The sequence below is a fragment of the Paramacrobiotus metropolitanus genome, unplaced genomic scaffold (assembly GCF_019649055.1).
Source record: "Paramacrobiotus metropolitanus isolate TYO unplaced genomic scaffold, Prichtersi_v1.0 Parri_scaffold0000127, whole genome shotgun sequence".
NCBI lineage: Eukaryota > Metazoa > Tardigrada > Eutardigrada > Parachela > Macrobiotidae > Paramacrobiotus > Paramacrobiotus metropolitanus.
In genome coordinates this window covers 53,393-75,610 of record NW_026570347.1, presented here as the reverse complement: position 1 = coordinate 75,610, position 22,218 = coordinate 53,393, and the positions used below count along the sequence as shown (strand labels likewise).

At 38.7% G+C, this 22,218-nt stretch overlaps 4 protein-coding genes across 4 annotated transcripts; 2 read left to right on the top strand and 2 right to left on the bottom strand.

The window, feature by feature from the left end:
- Window positions 1-5,974: 5,974 nt before the first annotated feature.
- Window positions 5,975-9,292, bottom strand: LOC129598677 (uncharacterized). Its single transcript, XM_055496701.1, has 11 exons — window positions 8,592-9,292; window positions 8,377-8,476; window positions 8,164-8,273; window positions 7,818-7,834; window positions 7,611-7,721; window positions 7,429-7,532; window positions 7,191-7,224; window positions 6,828-6,966; window positions 6,643-6,749; window positions 6,497-6,571; window positions 5,975-6,416 (listed from the first exon to the last, which is right to left on the bottom strand). Exons 1-11 carry the CDS (start codon window positions 8,672-8,674, stop codon window positions 6,346-6,348), a joined length of 951 nt encoding a protein of 316 aa, XP_055352676.1. The 5' UTR covers window positions 8,675-9,292; the 3' UTR covers window positions 5,975-6,345.
- A 122-nt stretch (window positions 9,293-9,414) lies between these two features.
- LOC129598678 (uncharacterized) lies at window positions 9,415-11,049 on the top strand. Its single transcript, XM_055496702.1, has 3 exons — window positions 9,415-9,832; window positions 10,282-10,557; window positions 10,722-11,049. The coding sequence occupies exons 1-3, from the start codon at window positions 9,624-9,626 to the stop codon at window positions 10,861-10,863; spliced, it is 627 nt and encodes a 208-aa protein (XP_055352677.1). The 5' UTR covers window positions 9,415-9,623; the 3' UTR covers window positions 10,864-11,049.
- Window positions 11,050-11,505: 456 nt separating this feature from the next.
- On the top strand, window positions 11,506-14,007 carry LOC129598676 (trans-1,2-dihydrobenzene-1,2-diol dehydrogenase-like). Its single transcript, XM_055496699.1, has 7 exons — window positions 11,506-11,716; window positions 11,785-11,899; window positions 12,040-12,203; window positions 12,631-12,883; window positions 13,210-13,352; window positions 13,429-13,579; window positions 13,676-14,007. Exons 1-7 carry the CDS (start codon window positions 11,624-11,626, stop codon window positions 13,783-13,785), a joined length of 1,029 nt encoding a protein of 342 aa, XP_055352674.1. The 5' UTR covers window positions 11,506-11,623; the 3' UTR covers window positions 13,786-14,007.
- A 911-nt stretch (window positions 14,008-14,918) lies between these two features.
- On the bottom strand, window positions 14,919-17,751 carry LOC129598685 (hatching enzyme 1.2-like). The gene is made up of 4 exons (XM_055496708.1): window positions 16,742-17,751; window positions 16,298-16,424; window positions 15,717-15,901; window positions 14,919-15,517 (listed from the first exon to the last, which is right to left on the bottom strand). The coding sequence occupies exons 1-4, from the start codon at window positions 17,112-17,114 to the stop codon at window positions 15,174-15,176; spliced, it is 1,029 nt and encodes a 342-aa protein (XP_055352683.1). The 5' UTR covers window positions 17,115-17,751; the 3' UTR covers window positions 14,919-15,173.
- Between the last annotated feature and the right edge of the window lie 4,467 nt (window positions 17,752-22,218).

The window sequence follows — 22,218 nt, the reverse complement described above, 5'->3', positions numbered from 1 at the left end:
ACTGTACAAAAATCAAACAGGCCGAAACTGGATCATGTGGTGTATACAGCGACAAGTGTGCTGATTGTGTTGGAACTTGGAGCTTGGGGCAGCCGGTGTTTTCGGGCGCCCATACCGAAGCTGCGGCTGCGCTGATGCCTGGCATAATGGCATTCTACTCTTCTAATTCGAGGGATAAATCGTAAATCTGAGTTTCACAAATGCGCCGTAGTACTTATTATTTTACCAGAATAATGATGTGTTAGCTGAGATCTTCCACTCTTTCTCATATTCATATTTCTCAAAGTTAACTGCTAATTTAGGCCATTTTTAATGTGCAAAAAAGGCAAAATTTACAAACCTTTGTTGGACATCAGCGCAATGGGCTAGTTGTAACTTACAAGCGCAGTGAAGTCTGGAACCTTGATCAGTGATCTTACGATTATTAAATTGTCATTCTGATTATCAACAACAGGACGCAAAAACTTAAAATTAATGCGGTTGCCCTCGTTTACTGCCTTAGTTCGCACTTCGCAGTTTGCCCGATATACTTTGTATATGCACATCAGCTGCAGACTTGCAGTAGTGCGTCGCCGGCGGACTCGCGCCGTGTATAGGAGTCCTGGACGAAGGAATGTTTTGTTGGCACATCTGGCAGCAGCAGGACAAGTACTTACTTTAAAGGGATATACGGTGAGTCTGTTCTTGAAAGTTTTCGTTCAGACGATCTCCATTAATACTTCCAATTCGAACTATTAATTATAGGGCAAAGTATACGGTACGGACCGTACGGTTCATATACTATAATTCTTTCCCGAGTAAAACAACTTGCAAAAAAAACGTTAGATAAACGTTAGGAAACGGCTAAAATTGACACACATCCGTTCACCGAGCGGTAGTTACAGATACACGTTAAACTAACGTTTTCCTGCAAGCTGTTTTACTCAGGTCTATGACTTTATACTACTAATCATAAGGCGAATTAATTCATTCTGAATCTAAATATTATTTCTAAATATTAACACTGTCCTCGAGTCTCGACTCAGAATACCAATACCTGGAATAGGTCAAATGATTCAAATCATCAGTTATCATCTAAAGTTGAAGGACAATTCGCACCGGCTGCTCGAAGCCGGCGTCTACAAGCATTCGAACGTATTCTACTGACCATGACTATGAGTCTGTTTTATGGTTAGAGTTGGAAGAAGAATTAGGGTTTTTCTGAAAAAAGAAAAACTTTTCATTCGTAGAGCTATCACTAATAATTTATTTCTAACCCTATCATTAATAATTTATTTGAAGTAGAGTGTAAAAATTAATTAAATCATAGTCATGAACTCGTGGTGATCCATTCGAGAAAATTTAATAAGCTAAGTTTGTAACTGTATGTTGGCAACATCTAATTGTAAGTACTAATCTGCCAACAAATTCAGAATGAGATAAAAGTCATACAACCTCTAGATCTGTCGGTCCACAAAAACGTATACTTGTGAACTATTTTGTCCTGTGTATTAAAAATAAAATTTAATGTACTGTATTCTCCAAACCACAGGCGGAACAGTTGTTTCAGCCGTTTACTATTCATGGCGGAAAGTTGAGCTACAGTCTGAAAAGAACCCTGGAGTGGCCTTGACTTTTACATTATGCCAGTAAAATTTCATCACAATGTTGTCACCCAGTCGTTAAAAAATAAGGAGACTACGGGGCAGCACACTGGAGTGGTGTACAAAACTTGCACGAATTTCTAAGCCAACCCTCCCTAAAAAAAAGAGAGGAAACCGAGTAGCCGTTCTCACGCCTGGATTATGGAGAGGAAATTAGGGATGCCATCGAACCAAAGTGCCACTGACTTCCGAAAGTTCAAAAAAACTTTAAACGCAAGAATTTACGAATGATTCATACGACTTCATCGAGAAATCTCACAAATGCAGCTACAGCGGTGGCAAACAATCCTGCAACAATATGGCTTTGTGGAGGGAATGGGTGGTGTCCATTCATTTCGAATGGGTTACCTGCTTTATTTTATAATAATACCCCCTGGCAGTCGAGACATTTGGCGCATTTGGTTCGGCATTCGCGGAGGTTATTCGTTTCGCTGGCAGAAAGATTCGCGACATGGCAGGATAACCCGCTCTACTGCCTTGTTAAAGCAGAGATTTAGGGCAGTGTGCGCTAAGCTCGAAAACCGATTTAGAAATTTTCTGGAGAAAATGTCTTAATCGGATTCGTAATCGCTACCGAAGATGCTTAGCGCACTGGCCCCTTAGTCTGGCAGTTGTTAAAGGAAATGCTGCTGCTGTTTTGGGCACTATGAATATGCGACCTAAACGGCCAGACGGCGGTAACGATTTTGGTTGTTTCTTTAACGTTTAAGTTCGAATCATTTTATGTAGTATTACGCGTATGCATATTTTGTTACGTTGATGGCATTTTGCCCAATAAAGAAATCCTGCAAGTCGATTCAACGAACCGACGCTCTTTTTCAGATGACCTTTGCCGTATATGTGCATTCAGCGCTCCTTTAGGTTATGATTCCATACTTTCCGGCGAAATGATGACCTGTGTTTTCATACAAAACTTCTACGCACTAATGCTCGTAACTTCGCACACTATCTTTCGCTCTTCTAAAGATAAATACTGAAAAGGTGAAACATTAATATCAGGCAACAGTTAGATGCAAAAATGTAGCTAAAAATTCTAGAGCGATCATTTCGCATTTTGTCAGTGTGCCAAGCATGCCGCGCAATGCGCATCCATGTCAGTCGATCGGCTGATCTGATAGTTACTGTAAGTGCAGTGTTAATTTCCCATTTTAAATATTTCTTTTGAGTCCAGTGTACAAAATTCCATATGATCAAATTTAGTTCAGCATTTAGCTGCAACGAAATCCACTTCGTTATGATGATGTCCAGGTGGCTGCTCACTGTTCCAGTAAGGCATGCAATCACTGCAAGCGCTGACGCCGGATTGCAGTACTTACTAAAGAAGTAAAAGAACATCGTCAGTCGCTAATTAACCACTACCGTACATCTAAAGTCCAAGGAATTCGGCTACGCATGACCAGCTAATTTGCAAGGTTCTGAAAAACCAGCCTGCATACCAATGCCAGTGCATGTCCGACGCATTCTTCCCGCAACGAAAACGTTATTAATAAAAAAACCAGCAAAAACGTTTTTACTACGCACAAGGTCCCACTCAACTTCTCCGCACCACACCTGACGTGATAACCCGTGTCCAAGGATTTTTCCAAAAGTGTGGGTGACACAGAGTCCGAACCAGTTGAAGACTAATTTTTTCGCGCAATTCGGAACGTGCTATTTTATTATGTTTTGTGGTTTTCTTAGTTTAAACCGAGAGGCCAGGAACGTTATTAGTAATTCTGAAGATATGTTTTTCAGCTGCGAATATTTTATGGATTATCAGTTTTATGCTTTTAATTCGTCGACAAGGTGATAGAAACTGTGCGACTTACAATATTTTTGTATTGTACAAAGACTTTTGCTCGTTTAACTGTACGAACTGATGGAGAATGTTCAGTAATGCGAGTTCATAATATCGGCGTGTATTCATGGAGTATTCCACTTTCTTAATTTCACGTTTTAAAGTTTCCGTAGAAAACGAAACAACTCAGAAATTTTATTCATGTACATACTCCATTGCATCCGTACTAGTCCGTAATCGTATAATGTTATATTGACAATCTCTCAAACACCGACATTTTGGATATGCAGATAAAATAAGCCATTTTTTAAAAAGAAGAATGTAAACAAAGCGCCAACCTTTGAAACGAACCCTCAATCGAACAAAAGGGTTAACTAAGAACCAACAATAATGTTATTAATAGGGATATGGATCAGTTTCACGAAAAATCCGATGAATCCCATGATGCAGAAGCCGATCGCAGTAGCCATCGCTATCTTCTGATACTCCTTTCGGTCTGGTTTCGTGCAGCGTTTCACCAGTCGGAAGGAATCTTTGGCGAACTGACGAATCGGATCGACGAACTGATTGACTTGATCCATCTACGACGAAGAAATCCGTATGTTTTTAGTAGGCAATAGTAATACTAATAGCCATCAAAATAATAGGCAGAATTTAATAGGCAACTTAAACTACTTCATGATTATTTACGAAAAATAATATCAATTAATATGAACTCAGATTACTGAGTCACTCCACCACACTGTAATTACTAAACTTACTTACACAAAAGTTTAAGAAAAAAGCACCGGTAAATAAATTTCAAGTTTGTTAAATGTTACAACTCATAAGGTTTAAAGGTTTAAAATCCTGGTTTAAAATCCCAAGCTAGACTGTCACCCTAGGGCCTAGCCGGAAATGGGCTACCTGCTCTGATTCGAATTAAATTAAATTAAGGTGTAAGCAAAATGCTGTCTGTATATCGTACATGTTAAAACTTAATACATTCCATAATTAGAGAATGTACACAAATGATACAATTTTTATCAAGCGTGGAATCGTTCAAAATTAGTAACACACGCATCAAACCATGCGCTAATTACCAAATCGATTCTCGAATTCAACTGGTTAAATTTAAAAAGAAGCGAATATCACCCATATCAGGGAGCACAAGTAAGAAGTCTGCATGCGCTTACGGTGACTTACCTTTTAGTCTTTACAGTCACCGCAGAAGGTTTGCCGTAGCTTTACCCAGAAACCTAGATAATAAAGACAGAAATGTACAAGTTTACAACAACACAAAAAACAAAACGCGTAACTTTCGGTGACAAGACGCAAAACTGCAAAACAGCAAAAGCTATGCAAATTAGAAACAGTCTGCTTCCGACTTATTGAGTTATGACATTTCTATTTCTTTTACAGTTTTACTCACTGAAGCCACTCAACGTCACGATCACAATTATCAAATTAATTATTATTCTTACAGTTTTATTATATTTAATTAAGTGTATGAACAGTAACTGTACTTATATTCAGAATGACACGAACAAAACTACAAAAGCAGCATATAAAACGCGGTCGGAACTCGGAAGGTTGTAAGTTTATCGTATTTTGAAATATATAAACCAGCCGTAGCACTCACTCACCGCAGAACAAAATGGGTATCACAAAGAAGTTGTTTCAAAGACTCTGAATCGAAAAACAGGAAATATAAACTGAGAAAACCCAGCGAAATATTCAAAAATATTCTGGAGACTGCGATCAATAAAATTAGTCTATCGCTGGTAAAGCTGTGTGCAATGCCGTATGCAGCCAACACCGCATTGTGTACGTGTTTACGTGTACAAATCTTGCGCATCGAGGTTAACGGTAGAAGAGGTGGCGCATGGGGGGTGAGCGTGTAAGCCGGGCTCGTTTCTTTAACTAGCACGCCACCTGCATCCTCACAACGTGTAAGGCTCTTAGCCTGCCTTCGGTTTGTTCAAGTGGGGGTGAGTGGTCGTTGCATTTTCGACAATTACCATTGGTTAGGCGTGTGCTGCTGTATTTTTCGGCGTACGCTGCCTTTTGAACTTATTTATAAAAGATTGTCTCTACGTACCGTATTTACATGTCTTGGCCTTTTTGGTGACGTTGATTTGTTTCCATATTTTTATGATTTCTGTTTCTTCTCTTCCACTCTTGCGTCCGATATTGTTATTCCGCTCGGAGGTTCTTGCGCTTTGTGGAAACCAGTAAGAACATGCAAATTACGCCATTATAACATCGTTGCACAATATTATCTTTGCATCTCTTGCCCATCCCTTATTTTTTACATAGGAAACTGATTAGCGGTCCTTCGATTCCTGGACGAGAGGTCTGTAAGCCTGTACGCCACAGAATCCACAATGATTTCAGACGTTCAGCTGGGAGTTTTCTGCAATATTCTCGGTGTTAGCTTAATGTTATTGGTAGTTCTCTACCATTATGTCGTGGCCACTTCTGGCCAGAAAACTAGACCGGAAAAAGACGCTAAAACCGAATGATCTGAAGAGGTTGAATGTGCGTAATTTTTTGTTGGGTTTGTTATGTTTTATGTTTGCTTGGCTCTTAAAAATCATTCTTTTCGCATGTCTTTGATACCGCTTTGTGGGAAGAGGCGAACTCCCAATAAAGATTAAAAATGTTCTAATTTAAATTAAATGCGGACGCCACGGAATGCTTGGGAAAACGCTATGACAAAGTTTTTACATCGATTGTGGGCAGAAAAGTCGACTGGAAAGATAAGTCGAAGCCAAACCATGTAGCTCGAACAATCCACCACAACTAAAATCCAGTCTAACGAATGACATCTCAAAAGTAGCATCGTATAAAAATCAATATAAATGTGCACAGCATGCGCTGTAAAAAGTCAGATGCTTTCCTGGATGTAGCCAACAGATACGAATGGCTAAAGGTTCAGTCAGGTCAGGAGGATGATTCTTTGTTGTCAGATGCCGGGGCTGTGAGATTAATAGTGGTCAGCTGCCTTCTTCCACCTACAAAGAAAGCCAACATCAAGAAATCCCAACTCTTGTAAAACCCACAACTTATCAGCTTTCATCATGCAATCACATACCACTAGCAAAAGAAGGGTTCTGGGGAAAATTACGTTGCTGCGGTGGCAAATCATTCAGTGGCCTCATCATCATTGCTGCAAGAAGCACAGGCATCGCTGATTCCGAATGTATACAGTACGCGCGCAACGCGCTAAAGATAACTTACATGAACCCATGCCCACTTGAGCTCCCATCATGCCGGGATTAGGTACCGGAAAGGGCATTCCTCCTCCCGGTAGGATTCCCATCATCGGTCCTCCTTCCGGTTTACGACTGCAAAATATATTGTCTCTGTTTCATGCCTATGGCAATGACAAAAACTGATTATCTTCTCAGTTTATGCTTTCTTACTCGTTCAGCACTTGAATGGGATTATGACCCTGTCCATCCGGCTGCCGGCGCCTAAATTGTGCACGGAATGGCTGACCAGGAGCGGACTGGTCTCCAGGCATATTCATTCGGTTGCTTCCAGGAATATATTTGCTGTTGTCTGCAAATAAGACCGAAAAATTTCAGAACATTCACCTCCCTAAATACAGTATTACAACACCAACGAGTTTCAGTAAAACTTCGGTCGATTAATAAAGATTTAACCTTAACGGAAAATCTGAAATTTTGCCAATAATACGGTAATACCACGAGATGAAATAAGAAACACATACAATCATCCTAAAAATTATCGCCGTTTTTTTATCGCCGTTGGCTTAATCTTACCGTTTTTCCCCACGGTGGATATCGAAACGGCAGCCTGAAAGACAAACGTAAGAAAAAATCGACACGAAAATTTCAACTAAGTAATCTCTTACTGAATTTGCGCGACAAAAAACACGTCACCTTTATGTATGATAAGTGATAACTATTGTCTTATGAATTCGCCTGTTCTCCCAGAGGAGGACGAAAAGCACAAACAAGTTCCAGTCAGTTAGCATCAGAATAATAATGCGACGCTCACCTCAGCAGTTTGGGCTTCACTACGCATGCGGCGTTGTTTATCACAGTACAACCTCCAAGAATCCTCATTAAAGCCATAATTGAAGTAGTCCGAAATGTCCACTCCTGAAATATTATCAGCCCATCTTTGATCGCAAGCACGTCAGTGGAACAACGAACTCAAACAATGCGTAGATCACCAACCAGGCTTTTTCCACGGCTTGTCCTCAAGTGTATCGATGTTGAATTCCGTGACGGGAACCCCGTTAATCTCCGGAACATCGTTGAAGTCGATATTTTTCTTATTAAGAAGCGCTAAAAATCAATTTCATCGTAGATGTTCGGGCTTAGGGCACCAAGTATAACTTCAAACGGACATTCGCATCACATCAGATGTTCAACAGCCCTCACCTTTGCGATAATCAATCCTGCAAAAAATAACCAACCATGACCACTGCACGCGCCCAATTTTATACACGGGAAAAAATTATCACCGTAACGAACTGATTATAACATGCGCCATCCTAAAGCAAACCTTCATAGCTGTTTTTGGAAATACTAAAAATAAATAAACTACAGCGTAATGCTGCCCAAAGATTTATTGGAAATTTTTTAGATCAATATTGATAAATTTCAAATTAAATCCCATAACAAGTTCTTTATTAAAAATTATAAAAACTTAGTTGGTTCGGCAGTAGACAAAGCCGCACAAAATATGGAACCCTATATCCTACAGCCCAAACTAAAAGCACCAAACCTCGGTTTGACTTCGTCTAAGGAAATGTTGAAACCTTCTTCCTCCTCCTCTTCCTCTTCTTCATTTGCGGTCTCTTTCCAGTCAGCTGGAAATTCTTCGTCATCTTCTTGCTAAACCACGAAAACCTTTGCTAAGGTCGTTTACCCAAAGGGCCAAAACAATCAAAAACGGAAAAACTTCATTTCGGCGCGACAGGCGCAAGAGAACACTCACATAATCCTCAGGAACCACAACATCCAGTTTCACTTTCTTCGCTGCGGGTTCCGCCGGTTCTCCAGAATCAACATTTTTTGATGAAGTATCTTGTGCACCACTAAATAAGAAAATTCATTCTAATGTGCGAGAAATATCCAGCAATCTTCGAAGCAAAACAACTGGCACTGCATCGGGGATGATAATCAGGGGTACGCGTCGATCTTAAGACTCACGACTCAGAAGAGACATCCTCAGACGATGCTGGTTCTCCTTGGTTCGTAACCAAGTTTTCAGTGATGGGGTCGTCCGTTTCCATCGCGAATAAATTACCAGAAAAACCTTAATCTTATTCTTTCCAAAGGCCAAAAGGAAGATATATTTTGAGTTTACTTATATATTTTGAGATAATAATTTGTCTGATACGGAAAGCGTCAAAGCGAAACGATCGCTGACTCGCACAAGTGGCCAGATCATAATAACGCCATACTCCCGCCCTCGGCCGCAGTTATCGGTGAATTCACCGGAAAAGCCAAGCTGTTGTTCAAGTGACCGGATGTCAAACTTTTTGAATCGGCGGATTCGCGCTGGCACATGTAACCCTAACCGGATGAGGGCACATGCGGCCATATCGAACCAATAAGTATTTTGTAACAATTATTTTGTATATCTAAAGTTAAATTAAATTTTTGTATATCAAAAGGTTTTAAGGTACACGATAACGGAGCCTGGAGGTGCGTAACGCCATGAGTAGATTAACTATAATGCCCTAAAATTAAGCAGGGTAATTTCAGTTTTGTCTTTTTGGCTGATGCGTAAGTTAAAGGCGAGGTGTGGAGACATTCCCCGGACCGCCGGATGTAAAAACATCCAAGAAAAAAACCAAAACCGGTCGTTTATTAGATTACCATGCATGTAAGAAACGCGATGACTGTGTGTGTGAGTCTTAAACAAACAATCGGATCATCGGCTTGTCAAAACAACGGAACTGCGAAAAGGTTGTATGACCACATTTTCCTGCTATACCTGCACACCGGTAAATGAGGCACATTGTTTGGCATTTTTTGTGCTGCTACTGCAAAGAGTGTGCTACACGTATCTCTACAGATACCTAGCTTCCAGAGTCGTTGCCTTATAAATTTTTCTGATGCTTAGGGTATACGTAGATTAGGATTTACTTTCAATTCTTCTTGACGGGGTGGTTTTGACTGCAAAATAGTCGAACGCTTATTAACAATAATAGTTATTCCATTAATAATCGCCAAAAAATGCTATCTCAGCAGCAAGTGTTACTATCCACTTTCCTGATAACGGTCCTGCATTTGAATCTGCCCGCTCAGGGAGTAAATGCAGCTAATCCAAATGATGATTGTATGAGCGTCCTCGAAGGTTTGGCTAACTGCATCGACGATCCTTCAGCAGCAGGCAAATCCACTTCGTCCGGTAGTAGCAATTCTGATATCCTGAAGAAATGCGAGTAAGTTTAAACATATTAATGGCGTTTGCCTCAAGCGTAGTCTGTGAAACACAATTTAATATCACTTTTTTAAACTGATGGCGGTACATCGCAGCTCTATCTTTACAGAGGATCTATCCCTCTGTCACAGCTAGAGGGGATAGAGTGCACAGAGGCTCTGTGCAATGAGAATAAACTTACGAATGCAAACTACTCTCATAGGTATTCGTTAGTATATATATACAAAAGTTAATGTAACAGAAATTGTACTTCGAGTGTTCATTTAAACAAATTATCGGATAAACATGAATTTTTTGTCGATCAGCATTGCACTCTATATCGAGAGCTCAGTATTTCTTTCTCATGATCAGTAGCGGGACTATAGCGGCTAGCGATAGCAGCGGTCACTAATTCAAACGTCAACCATATCTCTTTCCTTTGTATTTGACAATCTTTTCTTTTGATGTCAGCGCACTTTCAAAAACGGCAGGCTGTTCTTCAAAGATTCCTCAACAATGTTGGAAGAACGATGCTTTTTCAGCAATGAAAAGCACCTTTGACTTTGCTAACACGTTGACCCAGGGATGTGCAAGCGCCGGAGGCCGACGGAACTTGCAAGACTTAACTGAATGCAATAACAAAAATCGCCAAGGATTTGAATCCTGTTTCAACTTCACCGTCATCGATCGGACCCTTTCTCTGGCTGATACCAAGGATGGGAAAATCGATTTCAGCGGCATGTGTTGGTATGTATCAAAGGGAGCAATAAGTAATTCGCGGTATAATGTGATATCAAAGTTGAAAGTTCCCTCCACTGCGTCGTATGCTTAGATAATTAGACACATTAGATTTAGGCACCTTCATATTCTTTTCATATATAAGGTAGTCAAAATTTTCTTTCTATTTTTAGCGTAATAAAAAACGGAAATGCATGCTACACGCCGATTGTTAACAAGAACTGCGGAGCAAAAGGGAAGAGCGCGTTGGATGGAATTACTGACTTCTTGTTACTCGCTATGGAATGCAAATCAAATGCAAGCGGATGTCACTAGCTATAGTTCTAATACAGGATACTATATTATTATAATTATGTGATCGACGTTAATTAAGTTCTAACTCACAATTCTTTATAAATTAGTTGAGCATTGTTTGTGCACAGATGCTTCGAAAACCGTTCTTCGATAACGACTCCGACCTGTGAGGTTGCCACTTCTCATTAAACCGAAAGTGCTGTATTATCTGCAGTTTCAGTGCGGTTTAATGCATCTAAAACGCTATACCATGCTCTCTTGAATACTGATGCCGTTGTCGTAAAATCTCCGTCAGCTCAAAGTCATGTCGAAAAAATTGTCATGATCATGAAGTACGGCACAAAAATATATATGGCCAAAATATACGGCAGAAATATATGGTTGATTTGCGACTGTGTTTGAAAGAACGTCTGCTTTTAGCCCGGTCGTCTGTATACTGTGTGCTTTAAAAATCGAAGCTTTGTACCTGGTAGATTTTTCAGAACCCGATTAGCTAGACATCTTGGCATGGCCTCGACTTTGCCAATTGTGTACCCTAAGGTCATGCAATTTAGACTGAAAATATCTAGTTTTCACTGGATTTAGTGATATATTGGAGTCAGTGACTCATGCATTGGCCATCTGAAAAAAATGCTTCAGGGAAGTGCACAGTCGTTTTCCGTAGCATCCGCGCCTTCGTATCTGACTTGTTTGATCTGATTTCAAAAGTACAGTCAGCAAAGAATTGCTCCTCATACTGTTCGTGAAATTTACAATTCGTTAAAATTGCAATTCGACAAAAATGGTGCTCATGCGTTGGGCTATCTGCGGTGCCGGGAACATCAGCCATGATTTCGCTATTGCACTGCATACTTTACCGAAAGGAGAGAACGAGGTAATTATCGAATTTCAGCTAGTATTGTTCTACTTCATTTCTTATATCCATTTTTGTATTATATTTAGATTGTTGCGGTTGCCGGTACCAGGGACAGGGCGAAAACTCAGGCGTTTGCCGACAATTTCCATATAAAAAAAGTTTACAGCTCATACGAGGAGGTTGCGCAAGACCAAGAAGTTGGTTAGTACTGTTTACCGATGATTGCTTGCTAAATGTTTAATGTTTATTAGCATGTCTTTTATTTCCTTAATTTGGCACTTGGGATTTAGGTACATTTTAAGTATGTTGTGAACTTAAAAGCGCATGCCTTTATTTTTTAGATGTTGTGTATGTTGGAACATTCAACATAACGCATTACGAAGTTGTCAAGCTGATGCTCAATCATAAAAAACATGTCCTCTGCGAAAAGCCAATTACACTGCTCCTCAAACACACTGAAGAACTCTACGAGCTTGCGAAAAAGCAAAACCGCTTTTTAATGGAAGTAAGTAATACCTGTGCAGGTCAGGTTCCTTCATCCTATCATATGATAACTTCGGTTTTGCAGAAAAATTAGCGAAAATAACATTTACGTGGGGTATTGTAATTGATAATTTGATATTAACAGGGTTCTTCCACACCCTAGAGTAATCTTTATACGGTTTTCTCTTTAGGATTTTTATGCTTTTGTTTTAAATCGTCGCTTTCACTAAATTTTATATAATTAGGTAATTGTGAAATGAAAAGTGTTTAGTTAGTAAACTACTGCTCAGTAGCCTAGATATTATACAACAACTTATTACACTGTAAAAATTTCTGTTATGCCAATTATACTCAGGGGTCATGTGTGTGTACAGATAGTCTATGTGCAGTGTATGTACCCGACACCACATTTTCCATTTAATGCATTTAAATTTGGCTATACTTTAAAGGCTTGTTGGAGTCGCTTCTTTCCGGCATACTTGGCGCTTCGAGATTCCCTTGGCAAAAAACTTTTGGGCACACCAAAACTGGTAACAGCGCAGTTTGGGTTGAATATTGCCCACGTCGAACGTCTGAAAACGCTAAGCATGGGCGGCGGAAGTCTCGTAGATTTGGGCATTTACACTATCCAGTTTGCAATGTTGGTTTTTGGCAATGAAATGCCGGAGGAGATTGTGACATCGGTGGTGAAAAACGAAGACGGTATGACCGTGATAAGTTACCGTATACAATTTTTATATAAAACGCAGTTATATTTACATGACGTTTAATAAATATTGAGCACAGACCTTTAATATACCATGAGCGGCTTTGTATAACTTTTGTTGTAAGCATATTCTGGCTAACGTAGCATTGCAAACATGAAGGACGGAACAATGAGAACTGCCATGATCTTGAATAAGTACATCTGTCTCTGCTTTAAGCCAAATTTGTGCATATCTATTTTGATGTTTTGAAAATTAGGTCTAAATCATAATATTTAATATCTGCCGTGTCGAACACTAGTGTAACCAACACTTTTGTTTCAGGAGTTGACCTAAGCCTGGGAATGATCTTGAAGTATAAGAATGGAGGAATAGCTCAGTTGACTTCTACTTTGTTAGCACGCATCAACTGTGAAGCGGCAGTTTTTGGAGATAATAATGGAGTTAACCAAATTGCTTGCCTGAAGGTAGATTTCAATCAGATAATACTTTGTAGTTTATGGTAGAAACATGGGGGTTATATGCACATAACGCAACATCCAGGTTCCACATCCGTTTTGGTCACCAACTGAGCTCGTAACCCCAGCTGGGGTCGAAAAATTTCCTTTACCATTCACTGATCACAAAACGACATACCCAAACGGGCAGGGAATGTGCTACGAGATTGCCGAAACCAGGAAATGCATTCTTGAAGGTGGGAGAATATGTTCCAGTATTAATAAATGATAAATCATAGGACGCCTAAGGACGGTAAAAAGAATAAATTAAACCGCGATGATTTTCCTTGCAGGAAGGATCGAAAGTCCGTATTACAGCCATCAAGATTCGCTTACACTTACCAGGATCACAAAGAAGGTTCTAGACCAAATCGGCATCAATTATGAATTTATTTACCAATAATAGAAGAGCTGTGCAGAATGCGTATAGTGATAAAAAAACTAAATATGGCGACGATACCGAAGTGTATTGTGGAACCATCTACCGGCAGCCTATATTCACTTGACGTTTGCGCAATGCCCATAAGAATTAAATTAAAAAGCGGATAAAAACGTACTGGAATAATCCGGTAGTAATAACTAAATGATTCTTTCGCATATTGCAACAATTGTTGGCTGTCTTGTTATTTAAGCACTGCTCAATAGTCAATACAGACTTAATACAGATTATAGAGCCTTCTGATATGAGTGAAGCAGTACAATACAAATCGTGAGCGTTTGTACAAGTAGATGGAAGGTGTACATGTAGCTAGAAAATTCAATCGGATTATCAAGTTCACATACTCCAGTACTTAATCCGTCGACATCTTTCAGTGTATTGTTGTAAAGTCCGTTAAAATAATTCAGAAGACCATACAAAACAGTCACAAGTTTTTATAAAAGTAAAAAGCCATCAGCCGACTGTGGAAACAGGTGGCCTCGTCACACGTGTCAGAACATTTCGTATAAATTCCCGAGGCTGGTTGTTCTTGTGACATGAGGCCGGCTTTCCGCGTTGGATTTCCATGCTGATCCATTTGTGTGGAAACTCTGTCGCCCATATCTCACCTGTTTCCTGTCGTCTCCACCCACCTTCTTCCCGAGTTTTGTGATCAAGAAAATTACTTCCGGTCCGAAAGCTCCAAGTGTTTCAAATAGGTTGTATTTTTTATATACGGCGTCGCGGCCTCCAGTATGCTACTGCGTTACAGTTGTTTCCGGTTTTTGTTAAAGAATATAATATTTTTATGGCGAAAGTCTATGAGCTTCTTTGAACACATCGGTTATATTTCGGTTATACTGCACACGATATTTTCGGAAGTTTAAATTAAATTGTAAAATGTGAGAATACGAGATATGAAGTTATGAACTTTATATTAACGGGAGTACAGAAGGATGAAATTGATTTAATACAATACACATGAATAGCAGAATATCGTGCATGCATTCAGTGTTCAGTAATTTAGCTGGTTCAATTACTTTTCAAATAGCGGTTGTCGTTGCGAAATCCAATTAAGCTTGATGAAAGTTACCAATGTTTGATTAACATTAAGCTTTTGCTATACATAGCGTAGTCAATTTATTGTCAGTGTAAATTAGCCAAACCATTAAATTAGTGCAAATCCAAAAACTCATGATCAATTCCTTAGGGTAAAAATATTTAATTTATCAATCATTTACACACAAAGCACCGACACAAACTACTGAGCATCATAATACTGATCCGCAGCAGAAACAATTAAAGAGTTGACCCACACGTTAATAGGTATGTTCTGCTGACTTTGAGATAATATAGCCACAGAACATGACCTTTCATTCATCGTTCTGCTGTTCCTGTTGTACGGGAGACGCATAAGGATCGTCGACGGCGTCCTGTTTTCGGGATTGCCTCCTTTGATTCATATCAGCCCAGCGTGTATCACCGATGGCCAAATTTTCTCCACACATATATGGGATTTTTACTCTCTGGATGTCGGTGGGACTCAGTCCTTTCCTCTGGCCAATAGTTGTTAAACTGACGGCTAAGCTGGTGGGTTTGACGGTTGGTATCGTGTCGTTGACTGCACATGCATCGGATGAATAATGCAAAACACTTAAATAATCGTATGGCAGATCCCATGTACGGAATTTCAGTTTGGAAAATTCTTTCTTTTTAACTGCAAAAACAAAGGATATGATCACCTCGGTTTTTTGTAGATGCACGTCAGTTCATAGCTGGATAATTATTGCGCAATAACTAAGCTGAGCTTCTGCGGGTTTTGTTTTCTTAATGAAACAACAGCGGTTTACAGTAATCTACATATGTATTGTCATTGTACGGAATTTATTTACAGTTAATCTGACAGTTGTACGTACTCGGCTTAACGTTCTCATAGTTTATGTCCACCCAGTTATCCCGATCGCTTCTGGAGTGTTCATGAAAAAATCCCAAGGCATGCAAAACTTCATGCTGGACAAAACCCAGCTCGCCTGGATCTAAGCATTCCACGCTCAGTTTTACAACGTGTCGTCCTCCGTTATAGCCAATCCGTGCATCGCAACTGCAATAGTAACAGCAAAACCAAACTTATCGCTGGCAGGCAATGTAGTTAATTGTCGACTTTGGCTGTATTTTGGTTTAGTAGCCAACAAGCTCGAATACATCTAGGCATCCATAATTTCAAATGCAAATTTATTTTCTAAAACTTGTTTCGTAAAACATGCGGTGCAACATGAGCAGGAACCACGTGCTAATATTTACAAATGTACTGTCACGCTAATCCAAATTATCCAATTAATTTTATGCACCCTGACAGTTCTGCATCCAGTTTCATAGTTTTGCCCATAATTACTACATATGCAGCACAAAAATTAGCTCTGTTTGTCATAGGTGGTCATTCGGCCGTAATTTTCTTGGATTCACATACACTTTACAAATAACAGTTTTCACAACTTACAGCTTTCCTTTTTGGAAAAACAGAAAGTCCGACTCATGGAAAGTTTTATTGATGAACGTTATGCAAGAATCAACTGATTCGGATAGTGCTTGCAGTGCATTCCATATCGTTATTCTTTCTTCGGGAGCTACAAAACAACGTCCATGCATGTCATAAAAAAATATTTATAATTATTTTCCTAGCCACACTTGCTCATGCTTACAGTAAGCGTCCATATGAAAACTGAAAAACGAAGAAAAAAGCTGAAGATATTCAGCCTGCACTGTTAACGTTGATGCTTATCTAAATCATTTTGTAGAAATTATGTAAACCAAATCATCAAAGCGACACCTGTACATTATAAATAAAACTGCAAATGGTTGTTGACGTTGTAATAGCTACGAAAAGTACAGTTTTACTTAAAACATTAAGAAAACTAATTTAAGGGTAGAGAAGAAAACTTACCGAAACGACTTGAAATGTCTACGGCAATTGTTTTGTTGGGCCAGTATTTCAGTGTGTTTCTCTTTGGGACCATGTATTCAGTGGGCAGAAGATCCACCGACATTTTTAACAAAGTTGCCGACGGTGTGATAATAATTTCTTTCGCCAGTGCAGCATAACTATCGTTCATATCCGGGGTTCTTATTATCGTTTCGTACTGCGCGGAATCATCAGCGGCGGTATTTCTCACCGATTCACCAAATGATCTCCCTACCCTGGGACCCATTGGAAAACACTTTGCGCCTTGCAGTAACGCCGTCGTCAATATAAAACAACACAGACATTTCCGCAATAGATTCACTAGCCTGGAAATCTTAAGTGTTAAGGATCCCATATTGTAACGGATATCCAGCCGACAGGCAGAGTAATAGATCAGTTATGCACAATGATTGCTAATCCGCAGGTGACCTTTGAGGCTGGTACTGGACTTGAGACCTGGCTCGTCAGTCAACCTGCAATTGTGCATTAGCAATGCAGCAATTAGCTGCTAAAACATTTATATTTGATGCAACTCAACTTGCTGTCGTTGCCAGATTTTACATTTCCTGTCAACGAACTTATATAATGATTCCGTATAATCGCTTTATTGCTGTCAGCGGTGTCACGCTTTGCAAAATGAGCGGCAAAACCGGGCCAGGACAATAATAATTAATTCGCTGCAAAGTTGATGGAATACAGTTTCAGAGCACGAAGTCATAAAACGCAAAACTGCATACGCATTGTAAGGTTATCAAGGCATCCGCATCCTGGATTTGGGTGCGGAAACGTTTTCTTGACGGAGTTGACGTAAATTAGAATAAACTGAATTCATGGGTCCACAAACTATTATGCAGACAGTTTCAAAACGCAGAATGTTATCAGAGCAGAGCACAGTTTTCACCACTGTGCTTAACACTTGAAGAATATTATGTACAACAGAATATTATGTACAAAATACCATAATATCATAGCCAATTAATTGGCAATTTCCAATATGGCACTATGCGATGTAATAAGCAACTGAGCAGTACGAGTAGGTACTATTTTGCAACCGATCATTACTAGATTATGTGTGTCATATTTAACATTCGATCACGATATTTATCATTCGATCACAATATAGAAGGTCGCAACACTCGCGGTGAATCCGTAGATATGTTTGAAGGCACTCTGTCATGAGCTCAACTTTTTTCTTTTAATAAGTAAGTTGTGAAATTATGTCTTCAGCATACAAGCTGCATGCAAAGCATGCTGAAACAATGATGCACGTTCATAACTTGGCCCATCACAAAAACTATAATCACAGGTTTTGTTCCAGCACCGCATGACGCAGTATGTCGGCTAACGAGCCGATGGCGACTTCATACGATTCATTTATACAAGTACACCCAAGCATTTTCCTGACTATTTAAATCTCCAATGCCGCATTTACAGTATAGATTTAGTTATTTTTATATTAATATGAAACAATATTCGCATTGTAACAGCCTCTGTTTATGCAACCCAACAATCATTATGGAAATGTTATAGATACGAGTATTCGATGGAAAAATCCATAAGCTTCGATCACGAACATTTAATTAGGCTCACCGTGTTATTTGCACGAAAACGCCACCGCTACTTAATTGTTCCGAACTTGTTCGCTGTTTGTTTTTTGCACCTACGCTACGTACATGATTAGTTGTACCTGTGCATGACAAAATACGAGTACAGTATGTCTATATAAATGCTCAAATAAACGTTGCAAAATCAGGTATAAGATAGTTATCTATTTTCTGTGTACACATTTAAATGCTGTACTGGCAGCGAATGTTGCAATATTATAAATTTTTTTTATACATTAGGATTCCAGTTTAAACTGCTTTTAATACTCGCACCATTAGAAAATGCCACAGACACAGAACAGATACTATCCTACGAAGCGTTTAATTCCATTTTTTCTATTTTTCTGTTTTTCTGTAGGCGAAAATTTTGACAAAAAAAGATATGACGTAAAATGGTTGGAGAAACATCTACTTCCAATAATATGTTTATATTTAGTGCACTCAAGCGGCATATTATTTATTGCTCCTGACGGGAATTTAAGTGTTACTGCGTTTCATCTTATAATTTCGAAAAATATTGTGCATGATCATGAACCACATAGTTACATACGTATCGTTGTACATATGTACATATACAATGCGTCCTGAAGTTTTCGTACTTTGGGCTGTTTTTTACTAATAAAATTTTGTCATGGCTCACTTCCACTAAAACTAGGCATAAAACAACAAGAGGTTTTATGGTGTTTAAAATCAGAACAAACTGAAGACCTTAGAATGCAGATATTAGAGTTCCTAATAGACATTAGTTTGTGGCAGAGTCTGCTGGGCTAATATTGGTAAGTCTGCATTCTATAAAAAAGTTAATAATATGCCGGTATAAAGTTCTCAAGGACATTCTATTTAACCTGTGGATATTCCTGCTCCAGTTTTGGGAGCAAAATCGCCTTAATGAGGTGGCATAAATCCAAAACTGAGGACCGTAGCCAGAAGGCTACAGAAGATCTGCACGCTCGTGGTGGAAGGAAGTGTACGAAATCAAAATGAAAGATTGGTGCAATTAGGCGCACGATACTTAATGTATTTTAAGTTTTACGCCTGTACACCTAAATGGTTTCCAGGCATCTTTCGCCACTATAACGGAAGGCAGTTTACAGTTTGCTGACGTTTGTCAGTCATCCAGATCAGTTTAATTGGCAGCAAAAGCAGTCACTGCACTCGAATGTAATTATAACCCAACACGTATAAACCCACAATGTGTCTGTGAAGAGAAGTTGTCGGCAATGGCAGTATACCAACAAAATTATTAACTTGCAGTTTACAAAACTATTATTATGAGGAAACCGCAGATGAATGGAGCGACTGGTATTTATTTTTTTAATTGGATTGCGCTGTTCTCGGATTAATAAGTACATATTGTGTATCATGAAAAACTGTATTTAGTAATTTACAAAATTTCATACACGGAGTTAATTTGCCAACACTGGGAAATTCTGATGTTAGCAATTTCAATATAGTTAGCAGGTTCGGTTGGATACCCTTAAATCTTAATTAAAATATTTGTAAAATAATCCGTTTAATTTAGATTAACAGTGTACGTGGCTGTAACGCTGTATATATCATTACGTAATTTCTAAAATAATAACATAACAGATTGCAGAGTTATAAATTGTTAATCACTACGATGAGTACAGCAACTACCCGTAGTTGCCGGTGAATTGTAAAGTCATTAATTATACATTATTAGGGCCGAACCTGAGGACAAGCCTTTTTATCGAAATTAGCTACATCCGAACTAATAATGCGAGGTAATAAAGATCCAGGGTTTTTACGCTTAGTGTGCAATAAAGCTGATTTTGCAAACGATTTCTCGTTCTAACCAGTATGTCAGCAAGTGTTTTATACAGTATTTATCAGTTATCACTGGTGTCAAAAAATTGTGCTAATTTCTACACACTGGCACTCATGTTGCCGGTAAGCCTAAAGGTGCAGTGCTGTTATACTCGTATTTATTTCATCGCTGCTAAAAATAACTTTCTTTTATCTTTTGAACAAATTCAAAGATTACAGGATCTATGCTCAGTTTATGCATATGGTGGCAAGGACTAATTTTTGTATCCTCGTTTTCAAGGTTCTTTAAAAACTTTATAGTTCTTTTCGTAGCCGGTTTGCCGACAGCGGGAACAGTTACTGGTCTGTTGCAGTTTCATGCCGTAGTCGACGTAGCATTATTCCTCTCCTAAATATGGACAGCGATTTTGTGCTTGTTCGCTTTTCGTGATCCAGTTGGGCAATAAGTTTAGACCTATAAACAACAATTCTTGTGGTAGTTTTAGATTATCGCATTCCATTAATACGCTTATTATTTTGTTATGAATATTTAATAATTTTCGTTTAATTGCATCTGGTTTATTTAAACAAATCATAAGCCACTATAGTTAACAATTTTTTCATCAATTTTAGGCTTGCGTATGTATTTTTTTGTCACCTGTTTATTTTCGTTGATATGCGTCCCTATTGTTTAATTATTTGATATGCGTCCCTATTCCGGCGATCCTATTGCTTAATTATTATACATGTAACGTTTATACATGTAACGTTTTATTATACATGTAACGTTTATTTTTGGCAGTTCAATGTCAAAAAATTGGTTAGCTTTTGTAAGTACAATTGGTTTTTTTCATAAATCAGTATACATGTATAGTTATTGACGTGACGTGTTTCAAAAAGTTTATGCATGAAATCTACAAATGTAATGTACCATTAGTAATAGTAAAAACTTTAAGTTCTAGAACTTAAATTTCCGGCAAGCCGTGCATTTAGAGCCATGTATATGTTACTTTGTACAAAGGACGCTCCAGAAGTAAGTTTCCCTATTTTGTATCTCCCGGCCTGAACGCTTTTATTTCTTATGAACCATATTTTTAGAAACGTCCTTCATTAACGAACCAAAATAAAATGTAACTCTATCTAACTACAATCAAACGGAGAAGAACTGCCGAGAAAGCCGTCCAAGGTTTTCGGCACTTTGCCACGGGTTTTACCCTGACAGTTTTTGTTATTTTTCTCAGTCTTCCTGCTCACTTTTCGAAAAGCACCAAATATCATCAGATTAGGAATTCTTTTCTGTCCTAATTCCAAGAACAAAACAAAACAACTTCTGTGCAACGCTTTTCCAGAAAAGTAAAAACTCTCAATGACTAGGTGGAAAAACCACAGAGCTGCTCAAGGTGCCAGACGGTAAAAAATCGAAAATTTCTTGTAAAACATTATTGTTGTCGGTACAACTTGAAGTTATTTGTGTCCAAGAGGCGCATGACTGCGCATGAAATTTTCTTTTTATTGATGCCAAGAACTTTTGGATTCATATCAGCAAGAAGGCTGAAAAGGGGGATTCCGGCGTCGTGGAGAAAAAAAAAGTTTGCTCTCCTCCGGAAATTTTTCAAACCATTCTGTTACTGCAGTAATATTAAGAACAGTATTTGTAGCTGGTACTTTAAATTTGCTGTCGAAATTACAACAGGGACGGAAGTGGTAATAAAAAGAACGAGCTTCAAAAAAACTCGTGGAAATTAGTGTATAAGTAGTATTGCTATTCTGATTTTCGTTTTCCCAGTTCTTCTTTGAATCTTTTGATTCTTATTTCTCTAATTAGTTTACATAATTGCTTATACAACAAAAAATAAATCACATGACTATTACTTCAAATGGCAGGGACGCAAAATAGGGAAACTTACTTTTGGAGCGTCCTTTGTATATTCATTAGTGAGTGTGATATGTGGAACGATCCTGTATAAGCTAGCCACCAAATGTATCCTTGTTTCCGGCCTGATCTTTTCCGGCTATCAGTTGCGTTTTACTCCATTATGATATTTCCAAAACATCCTACTTATCGTAATAAGCAATTTGCACCCAAAC